This window comes from Oryzias melastigma, linkage group LG9 (genome assembly GCF_002922805.2).
Source record: "Oryzias melastigma strain HK-1 linkage group LG9, ASM292280v2, whole genome shotgun sequence".
In the NCBI taxonomy this organism is placed as follows: Eukaryota; Metazoa; Chordata; class Actinopteri; order Beloniformes; family Adrianichthyidae; genus Oryzias; species Oryzias melastigma.
The window spans coordinates 6923130-6949955 of record NC_050520.1 but is presented as its reverse complement, the minus strand read 5'-3'; the positions used below and the strand labels follow the sequence as shown (position 1 = coordinate 6949955).

The window sequence follows — 26826 nt, the reverse complement described above, 5'->3', positions numbered from 1 at the left end:
CAAGCTTATGACGTTAGGCTTCCTCACCCCTGACCCACATTTGAATAGAAACCAGCCCAGAGCGCAGCAGAAAAATACAGCCCACTGTGGGAGGGTTTGGCCACTTTCTCAAACCAGGGCCATTGGCGAGTTTACCTGCACGGTGGCAGCGCCACAAAACCAGGCGGGGAGGGGTTCTTAGGCCCCCTTTTCAGCTGCAATGAATGAAGCTACTATCAGTTTGTGGGTTTTTTATCACCATTTAAAAATATATATATATTAACCTTTAAAAATAACAAACCAACAATGCTCTAAAGTTAAACACAATATTTTATTTCCACAAAATTGACTTTTTTTTTACATGTGAATTAAGATGCATCAAACTGTTCCAGGACTTCCAGGGTGAATCAACATAACAGACTATAATTTTAATTCTGCTGGCCTAATTATTTTAAGGGTGGGGAGCTGTCAGAATGGGAAAGATGGGTGTCCAAAAGTGGGCACCAGATGTGCGGAAGAGTGGCGACATGCAGACTCCTCCCCCCACTACAGAAGCCCCCTCCTGGTCCTCCTCCACATCCAATGGAAAGCTGGAAAGGTTTCAGCCTCATGCATTCATCTACTAGTGTTTGGAAATAACATGACATTTTTGAAATTTTTTTATTTTATTTTGCATTTCATAAAAAAACATTTGAAGAAATTATTTTCTATTTTTTGAGTTTGTTGTGCTTTGCACGTAGACCTGCATGGAGATGGCCACTAAGTGCTCTGCTGACATCGTGTGGCTGCCGCGTGAATTGCACCTTGGAGGCATCTAAGGATCCAGCTTTATTTTTATTCTGGGGTCAAAGGTGGTCCATTGATGAACGCACGAGACAAAAAACGACAAAATATCATACAAGCATTTAATTAAAAACTAAATCAACTCAATTGCAGTCTTTAAAACAATATTCAATAATCTGAAGCTTCTTAACATTTATGATTTCAATACATTATTGACCTGTAAATTTGTATTTAATGCTCTCTACAACAACAACAGGCCCTCCCGAGTCAACGATTACTTTGCCTTCAACCATCAAATCCACCAGTATCCGACCTGACAAGCTTCCAAATTACATCTGCCCCTCTACAAAAGAAATCCTGAACAATTCTCAATGAGATTTCATGGACCAAAGTTGTGAAATGCACATACAGACCTGCTGAATAACAACATCTTATTATTTACAAAACAACACAAAAAACAGACTTTTAGCTAAATACATGGAATAATCTAATTTTTAAACCGTCTATTGAGATTCACATTCATGTAAAAAGGTGAAAAAAATTATATTTTGCTTTACTGTTTTACAAATATATATATTGCATTTTACATATAAATATTTCTATTTATTTGTTTTATTTTATCTTCTTTTCAGGGGTGGCCTTTTAAAAACCTTTTGACTTCCTCCACTCCCTGCAAATTCATTTTTTTCTATTAACCCATGTAAAATTTTATCCTTTGTTCTCCTTTATATTTTTTTATGTTATATGTTGCATGTTTGATTTGTGCTAAATGAATACATAAATAAAAATAAATCACCAGACTAAGCAATTCTTGCACAAAATTTGACCAAAATGATTATTTATTTTATTCAGATTTGCTTTAACAACTAATTTCAGTGTACCCTTATATTTTCTTTTGTCAAATTAACCCTTTAAAAATCAAATAATTGATCTCCAACATTTCCCTCCACCTGCAGACTTAAGGCAGAACTGGGTGTTTGGACGGGCCGGGTCTCCTACCAGCTCTTCTGTTAAAAGAAAAGGGGAGAAGGAAGAAAAGCTCAACACAAACACGCTAAACAATGCAAAAGTAAATGAGGAAATGTGTCTGTGCGTCACCTCTGGCAGCAGGCCCTGCACACAGTGGAGTACAGCGAGGCTTTGAGCGCCGCGCAGCCTCTGATGTACAGAATGGGGGTGAGAGCTGCGTTCACTCGAGGTAGAATGCGGATCGGATCCGTGCCGTCGTTCTTGAAGCTGTGACACTGGGTGTTAGCGAAAAAACAAATGATGCCCCAACAGAAAAAAGGAACCCAGGTTCCTATGAAGAACACAGCCACCACCAGAATGAGGTACACAGAGGAGCGTTTGCTGTCCCTCTCATCAGAGGGCGCCTCTTTCCCCAGCTGGTACTTGGCTATAATAAACAGTCTGATGTTGAAACCTATCATGATGATGATTGCCAGGATGTTCCCTGCCAAACCACCAAAACTAGTGATCTGTCTGGCACTTATAGTAGGAAGCAAGTTATGCAGAGCGACGATGAAGAAGGCGTAGATCCAGTAGGAGCAGATGACCATCAGGGTTCTGTTTCGGGTCATGCGCTGAGAGTATTTGAAAGGTGAGACCACAGCGTGGTACCTGTCAGCCTGAGCGGCCAGGACAGCCATGAAGGAGATGCCCTGGAAGGTGGGGGCGATGTAAAACGTTCTGGTGGGGGAGTCAGAGCTGTCAGTCACGTCAAACACCCCGATGTAGTAATAGGAAGCACCTGTGCAGGTGTCACTGAGACAGGTGCTCAGCATGTACATGAAGCGGTTCTCCCCGCGCAGCGCCCTGCTGAGGAGGATGGACACAAACACAGACACGTTCAGGCAGGTGATCGCCGTAGCCAGGAAGATGTTGAACAGGAAAATCAACACATTGCCGAAGCTGGTCAGGGGAAGCACAAGAGACAGAACATGGCTTTTGTTAGACATGGGTGTGCAGCGCATGCAGCAGATACTGGCAGCAGTGCAGCTGTGTCTGCACAGCAGAGGAGGAGGTCTCCATCAGCAGACTTTATGAAGGAAACTCCTGCAGGAGCACGAGGACCAGAGTCTCTTCAATTCCCATCAGACACCCCACCAGCTCCTGATGTCAGGAAAACAACAACAAACACAACTAATGACTGCAGAAACAGGAGAGCAGATTTATGTCCACATGCACACATCTATAGATATATCCATACATTCTCACATGGATATACAATATATTTGTATATAGTGACAAAAATTGGGCCAACTTTTGGTTAATTGTTTGGGATACTTGGAAAAAAATAATGTAAGATATTTGATTGATATTTGGTTATTTTTTTACTGTTTTTGTGTTCAATTTATGGGATAAAACATTATTATAAAAATTCTACTGCTGTTGAAAAGAATGGATTTTTAGCCAAAATGAGCCACTACAAAGTGAAACAGCCATGTTTTAAAATAAAATAAAATCATATTTAAGAACAGAAATCCAGAAATTCATTAAATGTAAAAAAAAAAAAAAGATAAATATAGCAACAACATAGCAATTTGGGCCGAAAAAAGAACCAGTGAGACAGAAAGTGTTTGTGTGTTTCTAGGCTTTTAAAGATTGAACAGCGTCAAAGATTGAACACAGACCGTCCTGGCAGATGAAGCTGTCTACCTTCACACCGGTAATTGTCCAAAAACATAAAATATAAACAATAGCTGATTGCTAAACTAAACTGGGCCTCCCTGCCTTTAGACCTTCCATCTCAATAAGGATAAACTCCTAAAAACAGATTCTGGGGAAAAAGGAAAAAGGGATGTTCAACATGAAGGAAGGATCCTCTCCCAGGACCGACAGGCGATGAAGCAGGACTATTAAATTAGTGTATCTAACTCTACAACTATAGGTTTAGCGGATGGACTTCACCCAGGTGGAGCTGGACATGTGGGGGGATGAGTCGGGCCAGAGGCGAGGTCCACGGCTAGGGAGCATAGATGACCAGAGGTGGGACCAAGTCATTATTTTGCAAGTCTCAAGTCTCAGACAAGTCCCAAGTCAAAAGCAGTCAAGTCCCAATTCAAGTCACAACCCAAGACAAACAAGCCTTAGGTTGAGTCACAAGTCCTTGTATTAATGTGTCAAGTCCTTTCAAGTTTCATGTTTTTTTTGCAATTTGATTGGTTGGACTTTTGTATCAATCCAACGTGGTCCTAATTTGATTGGATGTTGGGCCGACACCACAAACGGATATAAACAAACAGAGAAATCGCTGTGCTGGCTTTTTCAATATACTTTTTAATCCTTGGATTTGGGGGAAAACCAAGTCTTTCCGAGTCAGAGCTCTGAAGTCTGAGTCAAGTCACGAGTAATAGATATTCAAGTCAGAGTCAAGTCACGAGTCAGAGCTTTGATAAGTCAAAGTCAAGTCACGAGTTATGGATATTAAAGTCGGACTCAAGTCATGAGTCAGAGCTTTGAAAGTCCAAGTCAAGTCAAGATATCTGGATATTGAAGTCCGAGTCAGGTCACAAATCAGAGCTTTGAAAATCCAAGTCAAGTCACGAGTTATGGATATTAAAGTCTGTGTCAAGTCACGTGTCAGAACTTTGAAAGTCCGAGTCACAAGTTTTGGATATTAAAGTCCTAAGTCACGAATCAGAGCTTAGAAAATCCAAGTCAAGTCATGAGTTATGGATATTAAAGTCTGAATCAAGTCACTAATCAGAGCTTTGAAAGTCCAAGTCAAGTCACAATTTATGGATATTAAAGTCCGAGTCAAGTCATGAGTCAGAGCTTTGAAAGTCCAAGTCTAGTCTACGGTCGTCAAATTCATGACTCGAGTCCAAGTCATATGACTCAAGTACCCACTTCTGCAGATGAGTCACCTGGAATCTTTCCCGCTCCCCCAGAGGGTAGTGGGAAAGAGAGACAACATATGAATCACACTGCACCAAACAGAGGCATGGAGAACTAAATGAAAAATAAATGATAAAGAATAATGGAGTAGATAGAAATAGAGGAAACCATACTTTCCCATGATTCTAAATTCTAGCAGCCAACTAGAAACTAACTGGTATTGCCAATAAAATGTCATTTCAATGACAATAATTTGCTGTTAACTTTTATGTTACATTAAGGACCTGGCATATCTTGCAAGTAAAAGCTTACATCTAAGCTATACACCTTTTCTTTTTCTCATGTGTGGCCTTGGAACAGTATAAGTACACACAATTCCTAAATAAAATATAGGTCATATAAATTATCATAATGACATATTTATTTATTTATACTTCTTAAGAGGCTGAAAAATATTTGATAAAAATCAACTCATAATATTTAAAGAATATAAAAAATTAATACATCCTAATATTCATATTAAAATCATGTGCAAATTTAATTCCAGCTGTATTTTTACTTGGATTAATTATCCTTCTTAATTGTTTCTAAATACATTTTGTTTAACATGAGAGGATTCTGCACTTGTGATGATTTTCAGTCTCCACAGGTAAAGGTTAATCATCCGTTGCTGTCTTAATTGAGTTAATGTTTCAGGTTATCTGCTTTCTTACCTTTTTGATTCTATAGGATTTTGTCTTTATTTTTTTTTTCTTATTAAATGTTTAATTTTCTACCATTAAGCCCATTCTCCTACTTTTTAAGTCCAGTTTCTGACATAAAATTACATGACAGATAAGAAAAGAAAACATAGTTGTCAATGTTTGCAGTAACTTAACTATTAAACGTTGTAAAAGATGTTTGAAACATTGCTGATTCTAAATATAATTATCATGGTACTTTTTATTGACTGTTTTTTTTTTTGGTTTAACTTATTAAATTAGTTATTATTGTCATTTTTTTTCTCCAAACCAGATGTCCATGTGTTTTAACCAGGTGATTGTCCTACATGTTTTCCTATTAACCTGCCATCGAATCGTACAGTAACCTTTCAACTGGTAACACGATCAAGTAGATTTTGAAGGAGAAAAGCGGCTTACTGGTTGAAAAGTTATAGTAAATCAAAGAATGTAAACACTGGAGCTCAGGTGTTAAAGGGCTAAAAAAAAGTTGTTTTTTTTTTTTACTTTTAGCTGCTTCGTGGTGGTGTTAAAGGAAAAAGATTGTTTGTAAAAGTCCTGACAAAATATGCTAAAAAAACGATGAGATGCAAAACTGAATAAAAGAAAGTTGGAGCTACAAGAACGGACGGTTATATCTGGAAACTTTTTTGAAATCCGACTTGCTGTTAGTCATTCCCACTTTTCTCAACGCACAAAAGGATTAAGTAAAACTCCAAAATCAAAAACCTTTCTTTTAGCGTTTTACTTGCAGCAAAGAGGAAACAGACTCAAGATGCATCCGAAAATTACAATCAGTTATACTATTCTGCCTGTTTTTTGGAGCAACAAATTTCCCTCATACACAAAAAAAAATCCAACACGATGTCTAACAATTCTATCAATTAAAAACTGACAATACAAGTAAAAGAAAACATTAGAAACATTAGTACAAACTAGGATAATGTGCTTTAAACTCGCAAAGACTTCGAATAAATGAAAATATACTTTCTCAAAAAACATGGTTAAAGGAATTATATATATTCAGACATTTTATCCAAATTTCTGCATTTACAATAAAATAACTTGTGCATGCACACCTCTGCAAATACACTTATTTTCAACAAATCAAGCAACACTAATAATTCTTTCAAACACAATTTTCTTTTATTGATTATTTTTTATCATAATGTAATTAAATGATCATGTTATTATGACATTTCCTAATGCTCTGTTTCTCATTTTTAACATAAAAGTAGCCCTAGCGACGTATACAGGGTTTACCTTGCCTTTTCTTAACAGTAGCTGGGATAGGCTCCAGCAACCATGGGACCCAAAAGGGATATCGAGTTAAGACAAGTGGATGCTCAAGCAATTAAAGTTATTTTCACTTTCATTTAGTGGTTTGAGGTTTTTTAGAAGAAAGAATCATTAGAGGAGAGAGCAGCAGCCTGTCAAAATTATGATGTAAATCAAATAAGCTTAAAGCGAATAGTGCGACACAGTTTCAGTTCTCAAGTTGGTGAATGAATAAAACAACCTTCATCACTAAAGTTCGATACACTTTTCAAGTCTTTGTAACTAAATTAAACAAAAATAAGAAAGTCTACTTCATGAACACTCATAAAATGATTAATTAAACAGCTAAATTAAGATGGGATTTGTTGTTTATTAGAGAGGATGAAACAATAATGCATATTATTTTAGAGGAATAGATTAGGCCTGAATCAAAAGTATGTCTTGGTGTTGTCTGTGCATCACCTCCTCTGAGAGCAGGCCCTGCACACAGTGGAGTACAGCGAGGCTTTGAGCGCCGCGCAGCCTTTGATGTACAGGATGGGGGTGAGAGCTGCGTTCACTCGGGGTAAAATGCGAAAAGGATCCGTGCCCTCGTTCTTGAAGGAGCAGGACTGGATGTTAAGTAATAAACAAATAACAACCCCACAGAAAAAAGGAACCCAGGTTCCTATGAAGAACACAGCCACCACCAGAATGAGGTACACAGAGGAGCGTTTGCTGTCCCTCTCATCAGAGGGCGCCTCTTTCCCCAGCTGGTTCTTGGCTATAATAAACAGTCTGATGTTGAAACCTATCATGAAGATGACTGCCAGGACGTTCCCTGCCAAACCACCAAAATTAGTGATCTGTCTGGCACTCTGAGAAGGAAGCAAGTTATGCAGAGCGACGATGAAGAAGGCGTAGATCCAGTAGGAGCAGATGACCATCAGGGTTCTGTTTCGGGTCATGCGCAGAGAGTATTTGAAAGGTGAGACCACAGCGTGGTACCTGTCAGCCTGAGCGGCCAGGATGGCCATGAAGGAGATGCCCTGGAAGGTGGGGATGGTGTAAAATGTTCTGGTGGGGGAGTTGGGACTCTCATTCACATCAAACACCCCGACGTAGTAATAGGAAACCCCTATGCAGGTGTCGCTGAGACAGGTGCTCAGCATGTACATGAAGCGGTTCTCCCCGCGCAGCGCCCTGCTGAGGAGGATGGACACAAACACAGACACGTTCAGGCAGGTGATCGCCGTAGCCAGGAAGATGTTGAACAGGAAAATCAACACATTGCCGAAGCTGGTCAGGGGAAGCACAAGAGACAGAACGTGGCTTTTGTTAGACATGGGTGTGCAGCGCATGCAGCAGAGACTGGCAGCAGTGCAGCTGTGTCTGCACAGCAGAGGAGGAGGTCTCCATCAGCAGACTTTATGAAGGAAACTCCTGCAGGAGCACGAGGACCAGAGTCTCTTCAATTCCCATCAGACACCCCACCAGCTCCTGATGTCAGGAAAACAACAACAAACACAACTAATGACTGCAGAAACAGGAGAGCAGAGGAGTTCCCTTAAGTTACAGATTTAATGTCAATATTTGCAAGAAAACATTGACAGAACTAACCATGGATAGACAAATGAATATACATTTACAATGATCACAATATCACATTTCAATAAGGTGATGGTGAAAACTTTCCACATTCAGAAAATTGTTAAAATTAAAAAGAACCACAATAATTAATCTTAATTTCAATGTATTAAAGTTTCAATATTTTTTAATTATTATTATGCTTTTTTAAGCCAAATGAAAAAGATTGTCTTGTTTTCTAGGACATAGTTTCTGCAGAGCAGCAAGAAAATTCACTTCTGAGTTGTGAGCAAGACTGTTGGTGCAGAGTAAGCCTTTCCTCATTTCCCATCATCCTTTTGTTTATACTCTCTCCTGCTAGCTGACAGCATGGTGCAACGGTGCAACAAAAAAAGTGAACAATACTGGAGCTATCCAGCTGTACAGTTCTGAGCCAGATACCAGCTCAGTCGAGGAAAACAAAAACGTACATGGATCTATGTGTCTACAAGTGCATCAGAATGGAGCAGAGCAAGAAGACTTGTGGCCTGTTGACTGTAGTACAAAGGCAAGGCAAGTTTATTTGTATAGCACATTTCATGTAAAGCAGAAGTGTCAAACTCAATAGCTCAAGGGGCCAAAACCAAAACAAACCTTAGATCGCGGGCTGAACAGGATAAACATTTATAAACATTTAAACTTTAAAACTGTAACTTTTTAACATAATTATGAACTAGATATATAACATTACCTGTGATAATGCTAGCATTACCGTTGAAGATGCTAGTGCTGTGAAGATACTGAAATTGAAAGCTGAAATCACTGAAGCTAATAGCTGAAAATGATGAAGCTCATTGCTAGCTAAAATATTACCTAAATGCCAAATTAGCCTAAACAGCTAGTATGTCGCTGAATGAAAAATGCTTAACTTTAAAATAACCTAAACAAACTGAAACAAGCTTAAATTAACCAGACAATAACCTCAGTTTTGTTTTTGTTTAATTGAAGTAAGTTGTGACACATCCAGTCATTAATGTCCTCAATGCATTTACCAAGAGCCTGTATAGGGCCTCGGTCTCCTGGTGTCAGTCTAATATATATCCGTGTGTCATCTGCATAGCTATGGTAACTAACATTGTTGTTTTTCATAACCTGGGCCAGTGGGAGCAAGTAGATGTTAAATAGAAGTGGCCCCAGGATGGAGCCTTGGGGAACTCCACATGTAATTTCTGTTGGCTCAGGTGTGAAGTTACCAATTGACACAAAGAATTTCCTGTTTTCCATATACGTTTTAAACCAGTTTAGAACTGGTCCAGCGAGACCAACCTAGTTTTCAAGTCGTCCGAGTAGTATTGGTCAACTGTATCAAACGCAGCACTGAGATCCAGTAAAACTAGCACTGACATATTTCCACTGTCTGTATTCAAACGTATGTCATTAGTCACTTTGGTCAGAGCCGTTTCAGTGCTGTGGTTCTGTCTGAAGCCGGGCTGGAAGACATCATAGCAATTGTTTTCATTAGGAATTCATTTAACTGATGGAAAACAGCTTTTTCAATTATCTTACTTAAAATGGCACTTTTGATATCGGTCTGTAGTTGCACATTTGTGTTTTGTCTGGACTGTCCTTTTTTAGGAGAGGTTTGATTACAGCTGTTTTCAATGGTTCTGGAGGAAAGAAACAGAGATTAAAGACAAGTTGGCCAATCTGAAGCAGGACTGATTCCAGGATCATTGATTTTTTTAAAAAAAAAAAGCTTGTGGGTAGAATATCCAGACAGCAGGAGGAGGAGTTCAGTTGACATAGAATGTCCTGCAGTTCTTTACTGTTTATGGGTTGAAACTGAGTCTTGGGTTTTATACTGGTTTCTAGTGGATAAGGTTCATATCCTGGACTTGTTGGAAAAAATGTTTCTCTAAAGCTTTTGAATTTGTCCCTAAAAAATGGCAGTCATTACAGGCTTTGGTGGAGTAAAGTTTTGGTGCCACTGACTTAGGGGATTTAGTCAACCTGTCAACTTAAGCAAATAAGGCCCGAGAGTTTTTGGTAATAATGTCAGAGAAATAGGACTTCCATTCATTACTCAGTTGTAAATTATACAAGTGAAGTTTCTCTTTATAGATGTCATAATCTACCTGTAGTTTAGATTTTCTCCATCTGCGTTCAGATTTCCGACATTCTCTTTTTCCGTTCTTTACCAGAATGGAATTTCTCCATGGAGATTTTTTTCAAACCAGAGATCACCTTCACCTTACTGGAAGCAATATTATCCATGATATTCAACATATTGGCATTAAATCTATTGACAAGTTCATTGAATCCATGGAGAGTGGAGGTGTTAGAGAGAAAATCTGGTTGAACATCTCAATAGTATTTTCAGTTATATGCAGTTTTGTGATCTCCTGCAAAACATTTGTATACTGGAATTGTGCTCTCAAAGAAAACTCAGCAGTGATCAGACAGACCTAAATCACATACAGTAACATTAGAGATGTTCAGACCGTTGGAAATCATCAAATCGAGAATATGTCCTCTGTTCTGTGTGGGCTCTGTTACATGTTGAGTCAACCTGTTATTCAGGTCCTTAGTCCCTTTGTTCGGAAAGTCATCGACATGGATGTTAAAATCTCCACCAATGATTATACAGTCAAAATCAACACAAGTTCACTAAACTCATGGTTAAATTATGCAGAGTATCTTTGGGGGCGGTAGATTTTTAAAAATGTGGTTTTGACTGAGGCCTTCAGCTGTAACGCTACGTATTCAAAACATGGAAAGCTTCCAAAAGATAACTTCTTACACTGAAGCACTTCATTGAATAAAACAGCAAAATATGCCCGATAGGAAATGAATGACAGTCTTCAGATTTCAAAAATTTTAAAGAGCTTAGCAACAAGCCTTTAAATATATTCATGGGCAATGTTTTAATCTTTCAAAGTAATTTAAAAAAAATGGAGTTTAGCTAATACTTAAGCAACAAGCTAGCTTTTTTGTTTAATTTGCCATCTTCTGGGGTTTTTTTATGCTAATTTGGAATTTAGCTAATATTTTAGTAAAATGCTAACATCTTCAGCTAATTTGTGATCTACTGAGGTTTTTATAATCTAATGGAGAGTTTAGCTTGTATTTTAGCAACAGGCTAACATTTTTGACTAATTTGGTTTTCTGAGGAATTTTAAGCTATCTGGGAGTTTATGTAGTATTTAAGCAACGAGCTGGCTTTTTTTTTTGGCTAATTTAAGATCTACTAAGATTTTTTGGGCTAATTTGGAGTTCAGCTCATATTTAAGCAACACACAAAATATTTTTGCAAAATTGGCATGTATCAGGGATTTTTAAGCAATTTTACTAAATTTTTTTCAGAAATTTAGGTCAACTTCAACACTCTTTTTCATAATTCTTTAACAAAATTTCCAGTCTTCTGGCAAATTTAACATTTTGCACACAGCTTTGCCTTTTCCGCAAATCCCTTCAGCAATTAAAGTCAATTTCATCGTCATTTTCAGCAAAAAGCTTCATCATCTTTAGCTACTACTTTCAGCAAAAAGCATTCGCAATAGCATTATAACAGGTAATGCAACTTAATGGTAATGTTTTCCCTGCTGATGGGGAAAAAGATTGAGCTAAAATGTCAATAATATTTGATTTTAACAGGTTAGAAATTTACCACTGGGTTCATTCCATTTATTTAAAACCATTTTAAGATTAAATCAGGATCCCTGCATATGAGCCTTGCTAATCATGAAGGACAATGATGCTTTAACGTTCTTATCCCAATAAGCTGCATCTTATCAGTTCATTGAAATATCGCAATACTTTATTTGGCAATACTTTTATCGATTTAAAATACTGCCAAGACCATAACTAATTATTTATAAGCAAGCATGTAGTTGTGTAATTTGGACAGTGTTGGAAATCAACAGCTCAATCTTATAAAGAGAAAAAGATATGTTATTGTCTTGGGATATATTGGGATACGCATCCCACCGTGAGGCAAGACATTGACCCCCACTTTGCTCCCGGTGGCCAAAATTTTCGGTTAAAAACCAAACTGTATGCTTTACCACAGTTTTCACTGAACAGAATCAAGTGAATGTTTACATTTCTACTGCATTTGCTTGGATGTGTTTCTGTTGCAAATTGAATAAATTTAATTTTGTTGAATGACATAACACCAGACTCAGGATGAACCAACTGAAAAGTTTTTCATTTGTTGTTATTTACTTATTAGCAAATCAAAAACAGCTTTTTCTGAATTTTAAGTTTTATTTGACATTATTTTCTATTCTTTTTTTCCCCACAAATCATATATTGAACTAGATAAAAGAACCTTGTCCTTGACCCACAAATCACAGTCTTAACCGAATCACAGTTGTAGTGAATCGTTGCTTTCCCAGGTAATCTACAGGTAATCATCACTGTGCAAACGAGTGAATGGGGCTGTGACCGTGAAGTGTTTTGGGCCTTAATCAAGGTCGAAAAAGACGAGATAACTACAAGTCATTTACCAGGAATAGAAAATCATTTTAGACCAGTATAGGACTTTTAAATTTAAAATTGTTGTATAATTTGCTCAAACATAGGAAGGTTACCAGTAAAAAGAAGCAGATAAATCCTGGACAAAACTGATGTCTTTTTCATCAGGCTGTTCCAAACACCCCATGCTGCAGCCACTGATAAAATAGATCCTCAGTTTTTAATTTAACCTTGGTTTCATTAGTTCCGTATTTAAATATCCTATGTAAAATAATTTCACTTCAGCCAAACATCTTTTCATGGTTTCATATTTTCCGAACTCTCTCAGTCTGTTGGATGACAGTTTGTTCCTGGAATTTCCCAAATTAGAATGGAAAACAGCCAGAACTTTTCACCATCGGAGTTTTCTCCAGTGGAAATGATTTTCTGTTCCAGTTCAAGAGGCAGAAACCGTCTCCATATTTTATATTTAAACTAAAACTTTCCGTTTGATTATAAAACAGAATTGGAAAGATAAGATGATTGATGGCAATAAAACAGCATCTTGCTCCCTCTAGTGGCTAAAACAGGAATTTATTAGATAGATAGATAGATAGATAGATAGATAGATAGATAGATAGATAGATAGATAGATAGATAGATAGATAGATAGATAGATAGATAGATAGATTTATACATTGTGCATATTTAATTGTGGCATTAAATTTAAACAGATGTCAGATATAAAAGTATAAATAAGAGACATAAAAAATAGAAATATTCCTTTGAGTTTTGAGCAGAACCGTTGGTGTGGAGCGGAGATCTGCGACCTTACACTCTTAAAGAGCCATTTGTGTTGATTTTTCACTGACCTAATGTTATCGCTATTATTTTGATTAATTTAAATGATTTTTTGCATAAAGAAAACATTTAAAAAAATTAAAATGTAAAATAGCTTATAACAAAAGGTTCTTATGACGTCCTTTCAAAATAAAAGACTTCCTGTGTCATATAGGATCATCTCAATGTAGCAAAAAGTACAATATAATGGGTAAAAACAGTTTATTTTTAAATTTGTGATGCATATCTGGGAGAAATACACTCATCTAAGAAGCCAAAATTAAAATTACTATATTTTTACCATAAGGGGGCACCTAAAATACTTAAATTTGTTAAGAAATAGAAAATCTACCTTATAATCTTTGAATATACATCTTTGTAGTGCTTATTGACCTCATTGTGAGTTCTTTTGTGGTACACTGTGATCACAAATCTATCAAAATGTTTGTTAAACTACCGCTTTATAGATTTTTGGAACATTATGTGTAGAATCATTGACAGGAGAGTGAAACATGATGTGATTCAACTGTTTGAGAATGGATACGATAAAGTCTGAGTTCATTTTTTTTCACTTTACTACTTTTTTTTAACTTAAGTTACTATTTAGAATTTTTAAAAAATTAATCAGAGAGGCACAGGTTGGTGTGGAGTAAGCCTCCCCCTCCTTCCCATCATCCATTTGTTTGTACTCTCTCCCACTAGCTTACAGCCCCTTACAAACCCAAGAAGTAGTGTAGTTTTGAGCCAACAACAGACTAATGGAGCGAAGCAGGGAGCTTATGGCTTCTAAGTCACAAAAGGTTTTTCCAACTGCATTTTCTCATCTGGATTCAAAACGATTTGAATGAAGAAAAACTCAAAAATGCAATTATGACCACAATTGTCTTTATGTATCCTCCATCATGAGAAAAGTGGGAGTTAAAAACGTAATTTATATCAGAATGGGCCTTTAAACAAAAAAAAAAAAACAACTTACTTCTTCCAGCCAATAGGAGGTTCCATTGAACGCATCAGGGTATAAATGCTGCACGTGCGCCTCCAAAGTCTGGCCTTCATGGAGCGCCAGGATGCTCCTGAACGCCTCCATCCCTCTGTCTGTGGACTTTAGCAGCCCGCAGGACTTCGTCATCTTCATCTTCCACATCCTCTTCGGCACGAGCGCAGCGACTCTCGCCAGTTCCGTGGCTCTGGGGATCATCTCCACACCGTCCCTGCGAGCCCAGAACCGCTTCGTCTTCATGCTGAACACCAGCATCAGCGACACCCTGACGGGCCTCTCCGTCTTCTACCTCGGCCTGTTCGACGTGAAGGAGGGCTACCCCTCCAGGAACGGGACCTTCTACATCCTGCCCTCCTTCCTGGGGGTGAACGTGCTGACTTTCCTCTTTGCTCAGATTGACCGTTACTTTGCTGTATGTCACCCGTTCTTGTACCACCGCTACGTCACGCGCTCCGCGGTGGTTCTGATCTGCGCGTTCTGCTGGATCTACACCTACTCCATCCTCACGGTGCAGAACTTGGTGCCGATCTCGAAGGCCGCGCAGATCAACGCGTTCGGGGTCATGACCCTGCAGGTGATAGTCCTCATCAAGCTGATCATGACGGTGAAGCTGTACGTGATCGCGCGCCATCACCTGGTCAGGGAGGCGCCGAGCGCAGAGCGGGACAACAAGAGGGAGTCTCTGCGCATCATCGTCTTCGTGGTCATCTGTTTCCTGGCTCTGTGGTGTCCGTCGTTTGTCAACATCATCGTCCGACAGCTGAGCAGCCACGGCCTCACGTTCAGGAACGAAGCCACCAACCTTTTCGCCATCATGGCGCGCATGAACGCGCTGGTCACGCCGGCGCTGTACGTGTGGGGCAGCCCGGCGCTGCGCAGGGCCGTGTGGAGAACAGTGTGGCGCGGGCTCTGCTGCGCGCGCGGGTCATGAGAATTTCACGTTTGTTCGTTTATCAGTACAATTACTTTTTGGAGCAATTCTAATCGTTTTGGATTCATCCGAATGATTGCTTTAGAAAAGGTTAAATAGTTCGATTAAAACAACACAATTTGGGTTATTTTTGGAGTGATGGAGCAGATAGACTGTCAGTAAAACCACAAAAAGAGTACCAAAACATGCAATTTGGAGGCTATTCACATTTGAAAATGCATTGTCTCAAACATATTTGTTTATGTGCACCATGAGTTACAGAAGGTAAAAAGAACATTTCTGACTGAAAGGAGAATATTTTATCTTCCATTTTCATAGGAAACTCAGCCTGTTTTCCACGTCATATTTTTTATTTGTCTTGATTTTCTGACAAACTTTTGTGATGGAAAGAAGTCCATTTTTGAACTCAAAATTAACATAAAATTCAGTTTAATTTTAGTTTTAGGTTTTCAAAATGCTCAAAAATGTGTCTTAACCTGTTCAGATACAATTACAATCCGTCAATTATCTGTAATTATATTTAGCAGGAATAATGTGCATAAAGATGTATCTGCCTTTTAATATGTAAACTTTGGATCGTCTGTGAATTTATCCGCATAGGGGCCCACAGACGTTATCAGTTCAACTTTCATGACATTTTTTTACACTTAAAGTAAAAAATAATAAAAAATAAAGACCCTGGACAAACTTTATTAGATAAAAAGTGCTTTTAATTTTTAATAAACAGCAGGTACAGAAGAACAATTTGGAGAAATGCTCTTTGTTTTTCATCCAAATCACAGTTTACAGCTTCCATTTGGTGTTTGCAGCATAAAAAATTTACATTTCTGTGTCTTCTATTGAGAACGGATGTCAGAATTCTTACACACTTTGATCCATTTTTACAAGTAAAAACTGCAGAGAAATCAATTAAATGATCAATAATTGTTGATGAAAATCGATCCAAACAGACAAATAATATACAAATGAACAAGTTATTGCAAGAAAAACATGTTTTTTAGTCATGCCAACTGTTTTTTTTTTCTTTTTTAAGATATTATGTTCATGGGGAAAAGTTTTGACAATATTTTCTGTTTTTGGCTTGATTTTCATATTTCACTGAAATTTTGTATTTTTAAACTTCTTAATACAGCTTTAAAAATGTTTCTGTGTTCCTAATGAACTGTCTTCATCTTTCAGGGTGACCTGTGACCTCCAAAAGCTTATATGGATGAATAAATCAGGATGACGTTAAAAACACCAGAATCATTCCTCAAAATGAACAATTGGATTTAGTATAAAGGGTGAAATGTTGGATCGAGATGCATAAATTGAAGATTTGAGCAGCGGTCTTTTGTGATGAAGAGGATGCTTTAACAAAAAGCTGTTTGATACATTTAATTTAAGTGAAATGAAGATCTACCAAAGACAGAAATGTTTGAATCACATTAAAATGAGCCTGTGTGAAAGATCTGATGGACTACAGATTAGTAGATTATATTTTTTTTTCTTTCATTTAATGTTAAACATTCAGTGTTAAAATAAAAACACAAGTTGCTTTAACCTGATGATGAATTTTTTTGGTGCCCTCAAATATTTGTGATACTTATCTGCAGAAATTTTTGTATTTTGGGGTCAAACTAAAATCCCTTTTAACAATAATAAGAACAATAATAAACAATTTTCTTGTTAAATGTTAGTGCAGAGTTGCATGGTGGTTCCAGTCCGGATGGATGGAATCTTTGTGCATTTCAAAATCAAAGTCAGAATATGTTTTAAGTATTAATCTTGTTTTTTCAAGCATTTGACTTTTAAATTATAATAATTATTAACAAAAACTGAATGGGCTGAAGCGTTATTACTCATCCAAGGCAAGAGATAAACTTAAAACAGAGACAAAACTTAAAATCACGAAGAAAAATGTGATATTTACTCATTCAAAATAAAAAATGACTATTTTACCATATGCTTTTCAACAAATTAGATTATTTAAAATGTTCAGTTTATCCTTTATTCTGTTTCTAAAAAAGCAATACAAATGTAATTTATACCTAAAGTAAAATAATCAATAAGAATAAAAAAATGTATAATAAATGCAATAGTCATACAAGATAACCACTAGGAGACGATCACACAGATGGAGTCTTGCATGAATAAAGTGTCTTTCATTTCACAGCAGCATTGAGAATATTGCAGTTGGATAAAAACTGTTTTCAATTAGACTAATTTAAGATCTTTATCCAAACAAATTCAAAGTTTTGTTCTCTACTTTATATTTGTTCTTACTCTGCATGATTCAAACATAGTAGTTAAACATTGTTTCTCTTTCCTTTAAAGGAAAAAACTGCACTCTCTAACAACGCAAAACCGAATTCTCATCATTCATACAAGAAATTTGAATTTATTTGATTTTTTAATATAGTGGATTCACGAAAACCAACGTTATTTATAATCTAATCGATCTTTTTAGAAATGTAATCATATATTTTCTTAATTATTCCCCCAAAATTCCATTCAATGCTTTAAGTAAGAATTAAGGTTATAACATACGCAAACAAGCATTTGCTCTTTTGATATTTTGCTTTTATTCAACGTTTTCATGTGGGTGAGGCTGATAAAGAACCTCCACCCTCACACCCATCAGATGGGCGGGGCAAGAGCTTAAAAGCCCCCCAGTCTGCTACAGAGGCTGTGCGTCATGCTGCTGCTGTGGTGGAACGGGCCGCCGCTCCTCCTGCTCCTCGCCATGAACCTGACTCTGGTTCCTCTGTGCGTGGACTTCAGCAGCGCGGCCGACTTCTTCCTCTTCAGCTTCCACGTGCTGTCGGGGGCCAGCACGGTGCTCGTGGCCGGCTGCGTGGCGTGCAGCATCATGCACACCCGCGCTCTGCTGCGGGAGAACCGCTTCCTGTTCATGTTGAACACAAGCATCAGCGACACGCTGACGGGCTGCGGGATCTTCTACCAGTTCCTGTTCGATGTGCGCATGGACTTCCCCTCCAAAAACGGCGCGTTTTACATCATCCCCTCCCTGCTGGGGGTCAACATCATGACGTTTCTGTTCGCGCAGTTCGACCGCTACTTCGCGGTGTGCCACCCGTTCTTCTACTGCCGCTTCATCAGCACCAGGGTGGTGGTGTGCGTCAACGCGTACTGCTGGCTGCACGTGTACGGCCTGCTGCTGGTGCAGAACATGGTGCCGGTGCACAAAGCCGTGGACATCGCCGTCTACGCGCGCATCAGCTTGCTGCTGATCATCTTCACGAAGATCTCCATGACCGTCAAGCTGCTGCTGGTGGCCCGGTACCAGGTGATGCGGGAGCCGCCGGGCGCGGACCGGGACAGCAAGAAGGAGTCGCTGCTGATCATGGTGCTGGTGGTGATCCTGTTCCTGCTGCTCTGGAGTCCGTCCATGCTCTACACCATCCTGTCGTCGCTGACCGGGAAACACGTTTACATGAAGAACGACGCCGTCAACCCGTTCAAGATGCTGGCGCGGGGGAACGCTCTGTGCACGCCGAGCCTGTACCTGTGGGCCAGCCCGTCCCTGCGCGCGGCCGTGCGCGGCACGTGGAGCAGAGTCTGCTTCTGCTGCTGCAGGAGGACGTGCAAGGCTCGACAGAACCGAAAAATCCATTTCTTTTAGGGAGTTATTCAATAGAGAATGTGCGTAAAACTTTAAAAAACGTTTCTAGTTTTTGAGATTAGACACAAAAAGTTTGAGGTTATGAGCAAAACTTCAGCATCAGTCAAAACTTTTTAATCACCTCTAAAAATACATAATTAGTAAAATAATGTGAAATATTTGTGTTCAATTTCATTTGTACTTTAATATTTTGCAGAACAAATAAACTTTTAGTTATTCTAATTTGTTAGCCTCGCAGAAGACGTTTTTTTGTTGTCTAAAATTGTAATTTTCACTTAAGAAAAAAACATATTATATTCATTTTACCAGTAAAAATAAAATAGTGTCGCAAATCTGATGAATGTCCTTCTCAAAATTATTTTTTTTCTGTCTGGTTTGAGAGTAAAAAGCTGAAATTCTCTTTTAACGACCTCATTTCCCGATAAACGCACGTGGAAAAGCGCTTTCAATATTCTTAATTTAAGATTAATTTTAGATTTAAATTATTGATTATGTTCTGATATATATATTTTTAATCCGTTGTATTTTTGGAGTCTGATGTTCCACATTACAAAAGGCCACCGTTTATTTACTGTCCAGAATGAAAATTGATAAAGAGAACTTGTGAAAATATTTTGTTTCTTTAAGACAAAACGTTTTATTAAAATGAAAGTGAATAAAAGTGAACATTGATCAATTTACGTGCAAAAAGTTAAGATTCCCAACTAACCTCTTTTACATTTTACGATTCCTGGCAGAATAAGAACGAACAAAAGCAGAAAAAATCTAAACTTTTTTTAAAAACAAACAATAAAAAACAAATATTCGTTCCATTTTTGTTAATAACAAGTAGTAAAACTTTTTATAAGATAGACGCTTCAACAAACCTTCGTTAAGACTTTTTTTTACAGAATCGATGAAAAGATTTTTCCCTTGAAGTATAGGATAAATATTTTCATTTTTTGACATTATACATGCAGTCACTGCCTTTATTTGACCAGAAAAAAAGACTCGTTCAGATCAACATCTCATTTAAAAGGTGAAGATGAAGCAACAAATGTCAAAATGAGGCGAAATCCACATGAAATGAAACAGTCAGAACCTCAGAAAGAGAACAAACCGAGATCTTCCAGATGAAACATTTGTGCTGGAACAACATAATAGGAACATGAACACTGTTTATGACTCGTTTTATATTCATGATATTAAAAAATGCATTTAGGGAAATGCGTTATGCATTGTGAACGCATTACCATATATTTTCATTTTGTTAAATGCATAAACAGAAGTCTACATTTTCCCAAAATGATACATTTGAAAAGCTTTTTAGGACCTTTTGGGTTGAATTTCTGTCATTTCTGCTTAACTGTGGTTCTGTGACTCCATATTCAGATGATGATCTCACACTTTCGGGTTCTGAGAGGTTATATATATTTTAGGAGACCCCGCTGTGAAGTGCAGACTCCGGTTCAGCACCACGGTCAGCTCCTTCTGCCACTCCAGAACCTCGTTTCCTCTGAACTCCATCTGTCTTCTATTCTGGTTTTCTGACACTTTTGTAAATCCTTAGTGACATGTTTCTTTAAATCAATGTTTTAAGCAACGTATTTTATATGCAACCAATCACTTCACAAACGTTAAAATAAAAATTCTTAAAATTGAGCTGAAGTTGATGCAAAATAATCATTTCTGTGAATCATTTCTTTGAATTTATTTCACATTTAGGATTTTCTCTCCAGTTTTTATGTTTCATTTCAGCCCAATGACTTAAATAGAAGCCTTAATTAAACTCAGATTCTTGGAGTAAATTCATTTTTTGCAAACCTAAACCCAACTTTTACCTCTTTTCTTTTGTTTGCAGAGACAAAAAGTAAAAACAAAATCTGTTTTCCTTCTTTCTATTTCCACATTTCAACCGAGTTAAATTATGATATCAATATTCATCGGGAACTTGATCAATCAGACCAAGTATTCTTACAATTTTACAAACTATTTCTTCTCCTATGGTACCAGACAAGGGCAGACATTCCTCCTTTATCCATGAGTCACAAATGAAGATTTTTCCGTTACCGTGGCAACAAATTATTAAATGAGTTTGAGTTCTTGAAAGCAAGATTCAGTAAAAATAACCTTAAAAACGATTTTGATCTCAAGGGACAAAAAATGGGTTTGATTTTGTTTTTAAAAAGATATGTTTATACCAATTTAATTTTAATAAAATCAATTTAATTTGGAATTATGTTAGAATTGTTTGTTTGTTTTTTCAGTCTAGTTCTCTATTTGTTTACTTTATCTTATTTCATTATTCGACGGAGGTGTGTTACCATCTTGAATACACCCAGATAGATTTTTTTGACACACCGTCTCATGATTTAATTTTTCTGTATGTTTATTTTTGCTTGTTTTCTTGTGTTCTTTTTATGTGTAAATCAAATCAAATCAAGTCAAATCAAAAGGCTTCAGAAGAACTTTCTGAATATGATCATTAACATTATATCTCTCATTTTTTATGTTATTTTTGGAAGTGTTCACCTTCTGCACACCACTTTAATTTGTCAAGAAGCATCTCAAAGGTTCTTTCAATTTTATTAATCCTAAATGTGAGAAAAAACGGGGAAACTGGGAATTGACAAACATAAAAAAAGCCGCAGGACTTTATTTATTTATTTGCTTTTTTTTTATTTTTAAAATTATTACTATTATGTTTTTGCATAATACGAATATTTTATGTGAATTGATTTAATAATAGTCCTCTAAAACACGTGTCAAAGTCAAGGCCCGGGGGCCAGATCCGGCCCTCCAGGTGATTATATCCGTCCATCCAGATCATTTTACCTTTGACTAATTTTGACTATATATTTTTATGGAGATTAAAATACTGAAAGTTATTTAAATTGATTTATTCTGGAATAATATTCCTGCATGTTTTATGTCAAAAACTAAAGTTTTTATTTAGTTTTCAATAAATGTTTCTCCTGTTCGGCCTAACACGACCTAAGGTGTTTTTGTACGATTGAGTTTGTCACCTCTCATCTAAAGCATGACCTCACGGATCTCCTGGGATGTGAAATCTGCATAAATGTGAACCCATAGGCTGCGGGAGAGCCTTCAGCGATGCTCCAGTCCAACTCCTCCGCGCTCTGGAGGGACGGGGTCCCCCTCTCCGTGAGCTTTGAAGCTCCTGAGGATTTTCTCATTTTCCTCTTCCAGATTGTGTTCGCGACAGCCGCAGTTCTGCTGGCCGGGACTGTTGTCATCAGCATCTTCGCCACCAAAGAGCTGCGCGCTCAGAACAGATTCATTTTCATGCTCAACACGAGCATCTGCGACACCCTGGTTGGCTTCTCCGTGTTCTATCTGGGCCTGTTCGATGTTCAGGAGTTATATCCGTCCAGAAACGGGACGTTTTATGTGTTGTCGTCGCTCTTAGGGGTCAATATGTTGACTTTCATGTTTGCGCAATTCGATCGATATTTTGCAGTGTGCCATCCGTTCCTCTACAGCCGCTTCGTCACCAAACCTGTGGTGATCGGAGCCAACATCTACTGCTGGCTTTACACAGTGGTTAACATACTGATCCGAAATCTGCTGCCAGTTTCCAAATCCATCCAGTTTTACGTCATGGGTATCATCCTGTTTCAACTCGTAGTTCTCACCAAAGTCATCATGACCATCAAACTCTACGTGGTTGCGCGGTATCAGCTGGAGCGAGAGCCCCCCAGCGCAGAGAGGGAGAGCAAGCTGGAGTCTCTGAGGGTCATCATTTTTGTTGTCATCAGTTTCCTGACCTTATGGTGTCCATCGTTTGTGAATATCATCATCAAGTATGTGACCGGGGGAGGGTTGGTGTTTCGGAACGAGGCCACGAATCCTTTCGCCATCCTGGCGCGCTTCAGCGCGGTGTGCACGCCGTCTGTGTACCTGTGGGGGAGTCCGGTTCTGAGAAGCGCCACGGTGAGGACGGTGTGGGGTCGAGTTTGCCCCAAGTGCAGCAGGAGGTAAAGACTCGGGAAGTCCAGATATTTGATTTGTTTATAGTTGTTTCTCATTAAAAAGTATTTCCTTTCCCCACAGAGTTGGCCCCCATCGGAAAAAAGAGCTCAGCTAAGAGTTTGGATGACTTTTACGCACCATCTTTCGTTGGAGACGATTTTACGCACGAGTTGAATGAACATTTGAGGTTTTTCCTGCAGCTTTTTCAAATAATAAATTGATAATACAATCTAAAACAGACTGTACATTAAAAAAAGACACAATAACTACAGTAAATATTTAGATTTTGTTTATTTAGCTTTACTTTCTTCAAATTTTGCGCAACAGTTGTGCGTAATGACGGCTCTTCTGAAGGATTTTACAGAGACTTCTCCAGCAAAGCCTTTTGACTTTTGTGGTTTTTGCTCATTCGCGTGACACATTATTCTTCAAGAAAAACGATCAACACGAGACTTGCTCTTTTCCTTTTCCCTGGCTGCGCAAAGCTGCGTGACTCAACAGTTTCATTTCTTTTTATAAATGCGGAGTTTTTATTTTCTACTTTGCAGTTTTGGATGAATAATGGGTGAACGACTCGGATTCTTTAGTAAAATTGCATTTTGATGATGATGAATTATGTTTTTTGCATTTAAAATAAATAAAAGATAGCCTCTTCCTCTTTGAGGATGCGCACTTGGTAAAGTTAAGAAACGCCTCACTTTTTACTTTATAACAAAGTCGTTTATAATGTTTTTGCAGTTTTCATTTGTTATAAACATAAAATCATCTGGGAAAAGTTACAAATTGATTGCAAATTTTACTTAAAGGAAGTAAATATTTTAATACAATCTTAATCAAAATTTAACAAAAAATATGTTTAGTAAAAAAAAAAAATTCATAATAGCTGTGGATTTGAGTAAACTTCCATTTATAGAAATAAAAAATATATATCCTAAATGTGGTCAACTATTAATTATTTTAAGGAGATTTTACTTTATTTTCTGTTAAACCAATAAGACATTTTGAATCTACTCTTGCCAAATATATTACATATTTTTTAAATTACAAATGAGTGAAGATATTTCTTAAATAAAAAAAAAACAATTCTAATGAATTTGTCTATTAACATGAATAGATCTCTGCCCAAATAAAAGCTTATTTCCACATGAAAAGAACTTAAATATATAGATTTTACTTTAAAATGCAAATCAAAAGAGAAAAATTTCAAGTTTAACTGAAAAGTAGAAAAATATACATTTACTATTCAAAAAAACATAAACAAAACAACATTTTTTTAAACTGCTGAATAAACAAAAATTTTTTCTTTTTACTGCTGAATTTGTTTTTATTTACCAGTGAAAAATAGACAGAAAACTAACACCCAAAGCTGAATGAATAAAAAATCTAAAGACACAAATGTCTTTTTATAACCTTTTTGCATTAGTGGTAAATAAATATTTCCTCTCACACTGCAACTATTTACCTGCTTTGAATTATCCAGTGAGTATCTGCAAGTACTTTAGTTCCAAAAACATTCTGATTTGCATTTTGGAACATATAGACCTTTAATGCATTTGTTTACCCACCGCATGACATTTTCCTAAAGTCAGCTGATGTTTGTTTTTTGTTTTTTTAGGTCATGCTGGAAATACATCAATAAAATATTTATTTACAAATTGATGGAGAAAAAGATAAAGTTTTGTTTCTACTCAACTCTTCTGGTTACTAAAAATAGTCGTCAGGGTGGAAACATGAACAGGAACCAAAAACGAGACTGAAGATTGTTTCAGAGGAAAACAGCATAATAGAAGGGAAGTATGACGTGATCGCGGTTATGTCCAAAAGTATAGATGCATGCTGCTGAAACAAGGTCATTTTTGGAGAGATGACGCCACCTTGCAGGCAGGGGAGAGTTTGTTTGAGAGAAAGGAAGAAACTTTTTTTAGGTGTTAAATAACAACTTCCTAACTAGAACTAATGACGGTTCTGGTTCCCATCTGACACCTAAAGACTCTCCTCTCTCAAACAGTTTCACACTTTGACCACGTGGAGAGACACTGAAAGTCTGGACGCTGGGGGGTTTTGGTCGCTTAATGACTCACAACAGTCAAGCTGAAAACACGTTAGATGAGAGGAGTAATAAAAAGGAGCAGAGAATTGATCTGAATTTGAAATGTCATCTTTCTCCGACTACATTTATTTCTGTGTGAGTCACATTCTGCCTCAGAGGTCACTGACCAGTAGAGACTGTCTTTGTGGGGAACACCAGGTGTTCATGTTCTTTACTAAGCGGATTGGCAGGAATCCTTAACCTCCGTGAGTGATCATCAACTGAGCTATGACAGGACCCAAAATGCAGGAGAGCAGGGTCGGTAACAGAAATGTAAACATTTTATGAAACAACCAGAACATGATGAAAACTACTGAGAAACAAAAAAGCAGAACAGATGAGCTGACACTGAAGAACCGAAAAACCCGACACTTAAAAACACTGAAGGTAATTAACTTGATGAAGACCGCTGGGAGGAAACTGGAACTATAGCTCAAAAGACAAAAAATAAAACCTCACCGACAGAATAATCAAAAAATGATTTATGGTTTCTTTTCTCAGTTCTGAGTGAAAAAAGCTGGGGTTTTTTTTCGAATAAATTCAATTCAATTTAATTTTTTTTAATGTAGCCCAGTACGGGCTTCACACCCCTAATTGTCCAAAAACATACATTCACTCATAAAATAGAAACAATAGCTGAATGCTAATTTAAACAGACTAAATTAAACGGGTTATCCCTGCGCTTAGACCCTCCTTCTCTGTAAGGAAAAAAACTCTCTAAATAAAAAAAAAGAAGAAGAAACCTCACGGATGTCCACTGAAGGACGGATTCTCTCCCAGGACGGGCTGGTGATGTACCAGGAATTAGCGTATCTAACTCTGCAACTACATGATGTAGCTGAGAAAGCTGGGGGCTGAAACAAGCCTGAGGCGAGGTCCACTTAGTGAACCTCAACCTCTTTTGGTGGAAAATGTGCAGAAACAACAACCTACTGCAAAAATGTGGTTTAAAAAAGCAGATATTGTTGTTGTTTTTCTTTTTGTCCCTTTTAAACAAGTAATTAAAAAATAAAAAAAAATGTTGACACGTAAAGTTAATAAATATGAGGATGACTATGTCAATAAAGACACTGGAATCCATCACTTACTATCTTTTCGATCATTATCACCTTCTACATGAGACCATGGCCGCACTAAGAAGCTTCTTCAGTCAGAGATTTCACTGCAGGAAGGAGTGATTTCGCAGCTGGACAATAATGATCGATGTTATTCATTTTTAACTAAATATTTTAGTGTTATCTATTATCTTACTGCTGTTTTTATTTGGAGCTATGAAAGGTGATTTCTCCTTTGTGGGATCAATAAAGTTTTATTTTATTCTAACAACTACCCCTTAAAACATAATATTTATTAAATCTATTCATACCATGGTCAGGTTAAAAACTCTCAGTTCTGATTGGCTGCTGGGTGTGGATTAAAAAGTGATAATCCACAGTGATAATGCACACCTAAAAAAAAAAAACCTTAAAGTTCCATAGCCTATCACTGCGCAGGCTTCTTTAAAACAAACCTTTGCTTTAAGAGGTGAACTTTCTGTCTGAACGGACAATCAGCATTTATATCACTTTCCTTTGCAGCTAAGGTCGGTGTTGGCTAGTTGGCGTGTTACCATGACAACACACTGCACTTAAATAGTCCGTTTTTTGTCAAACATGAAAATATATTTAAAAAAAAGCAACCTAAACTAAAAGAATAACAAGAATTAAGTACTAAAAATGTATTGAATATATATTCCTTTTGTAACTGTCCATGTATAAGTGCGATAATGCT

At 37.4% G+C, this 26826-nt stretch overlaps 4 protein-coding genes across 5 annotated transcripts; 2 read left to right on the top strand and 2 right to left on the bottom strand.

Moving 5' to 3' along the window:
* Positions 1–553: 553 nt before the first annotated feature.
* LOC112147984 (sphingosine 1-phosphate receptor 4) lies at positions 554–2896 on the bottom strand. Its single transcript, XM_024274721.2, has 2 exons — positions 1861–2896; positions 554–1769 (listed from the first exon to the last, which is right to left on the bottom strand). Exons 1-2 carry the CDS (start codon positions 2733–2735, stop codon positions 1721–1723), a joined length of 924 nt encoding a protein of 307 aa, XP_024130489.2. The 5' UTR covers positions 2736–2896; the 3' UTR covers positions 554–1720.
* A 2444-nt stretch (positions 2897–5340) lies between these two features.
* Positions 5341–14536, bottom strand: LOC118599186. Of its 2 annotated transcripts, none has more exons than XM_036213736.1 (2): positions 14416–14536; positions 5341–7877 (listed from the first exon to the last, which is right to left on the bottom strand). In XM_036213736.1, the coding sequence occupies exons 1-2, from the start codon at positions 14493–14495 to the stop codon at positions 7058–7060; spliced, it is 900 nt and encodes a 299-aa protein (XP_036069629.1). In that variant the 5' UTR covers positions 14496–14536; the 3' UTR covers positions 5341–7057. The 2 variants fall into 2 exon arrangements, with proteins under 2 accessions (XP_036069629.1, XP_036069630.1); XM_036213737.1 differs by having other exon boundaries at positions 5341–8078; positions 14416–14535.
* Positions 14507–15370, top strand: LOC112148089 (somatostatin receptor type 5). Its single transcript, XM_024274888.1, has one exon. It carries the CDS (start codon positions 14507–14509, stop codon positions 15368–15370), a length of 864 nt encoding a protein of 287 aa, XP_024130656.1.
* Positions 15371–22084: 6714 nt separating this feature from the next.
* LOC118599108 (olfactory receptor 4K17-like) lies at positions 22085–23456 on the top strand. The gene is made up of 2 exons (XM_036213402.1): positions 22085–22972; positions 23049–23456. The coding sequence occupies exons 1-2, from the start codon at positions 22089–22091 to the stop codon at positions 23080–23082; spliced, it is 918 nt and encodes a 305-aa protein (XP_036069295.1). The 5' UTR covers positions 22085–22088; the 3' UTR covers positions 23083–23456.
* Positions 23457–26826: the final 3370 nt, after the last annotated feature.

Excerpts from the sequence above, each read along its gene's own strand:
- LOC118599186 (XM_036213736.1), bottom strand. The coding sequence starts at position 14,495 with ATGAAGGCCAGACTTTGGAGGCGCACGTGCAGCATTTATACCCTGATG. Across the intron at positions 7,878-14,415 it reads CCTCCTATTGGCTGGAAGAA|CTTCGGCAATGTGTTGATTT; the intron begins GTAAGTTGTTTT and ends TCCCCTGACCAG.
- LOC112147984 (XM_024274721.2), bottom strand. The coding sequence starts at position 2,735 with ATGCGCTGCACACCCATGTCTAACAAAAGCCATGTTCTGTCTCTTGTG. Across the intron at positions 1,770-1,860 it reads TGCAGGGCCTGCTGCCAGAG|AAGAGCTGGTAGGAGACCCG; the intron begins GTGACGCACAGA and ends TTCTTTTAACAG.
- LOC112148089 (XM_024274888.1), top strand. The coding sequence starts at position 14,507 with ATGCTCCTGAACGCCTCCATCCCTCTGTCTGTGGACTTTAGCAGCCCG.
- LOC118599108 (XM_036213402.1), top strand. The coding sequence starts at position 22,089 with ATGCTCCAGTCCAACTCCTCCGCGCTCTGGAGGGACGGGGTCCCCCTC. Across the intron at positions 22,973-23,048 it reads TGCCCCAAGTGCAGCAGGAG|AGTTGGCCCCCATCGGAAAA; the intron begins GTAAAGACTCGG and ends CTTTCCCCACAG.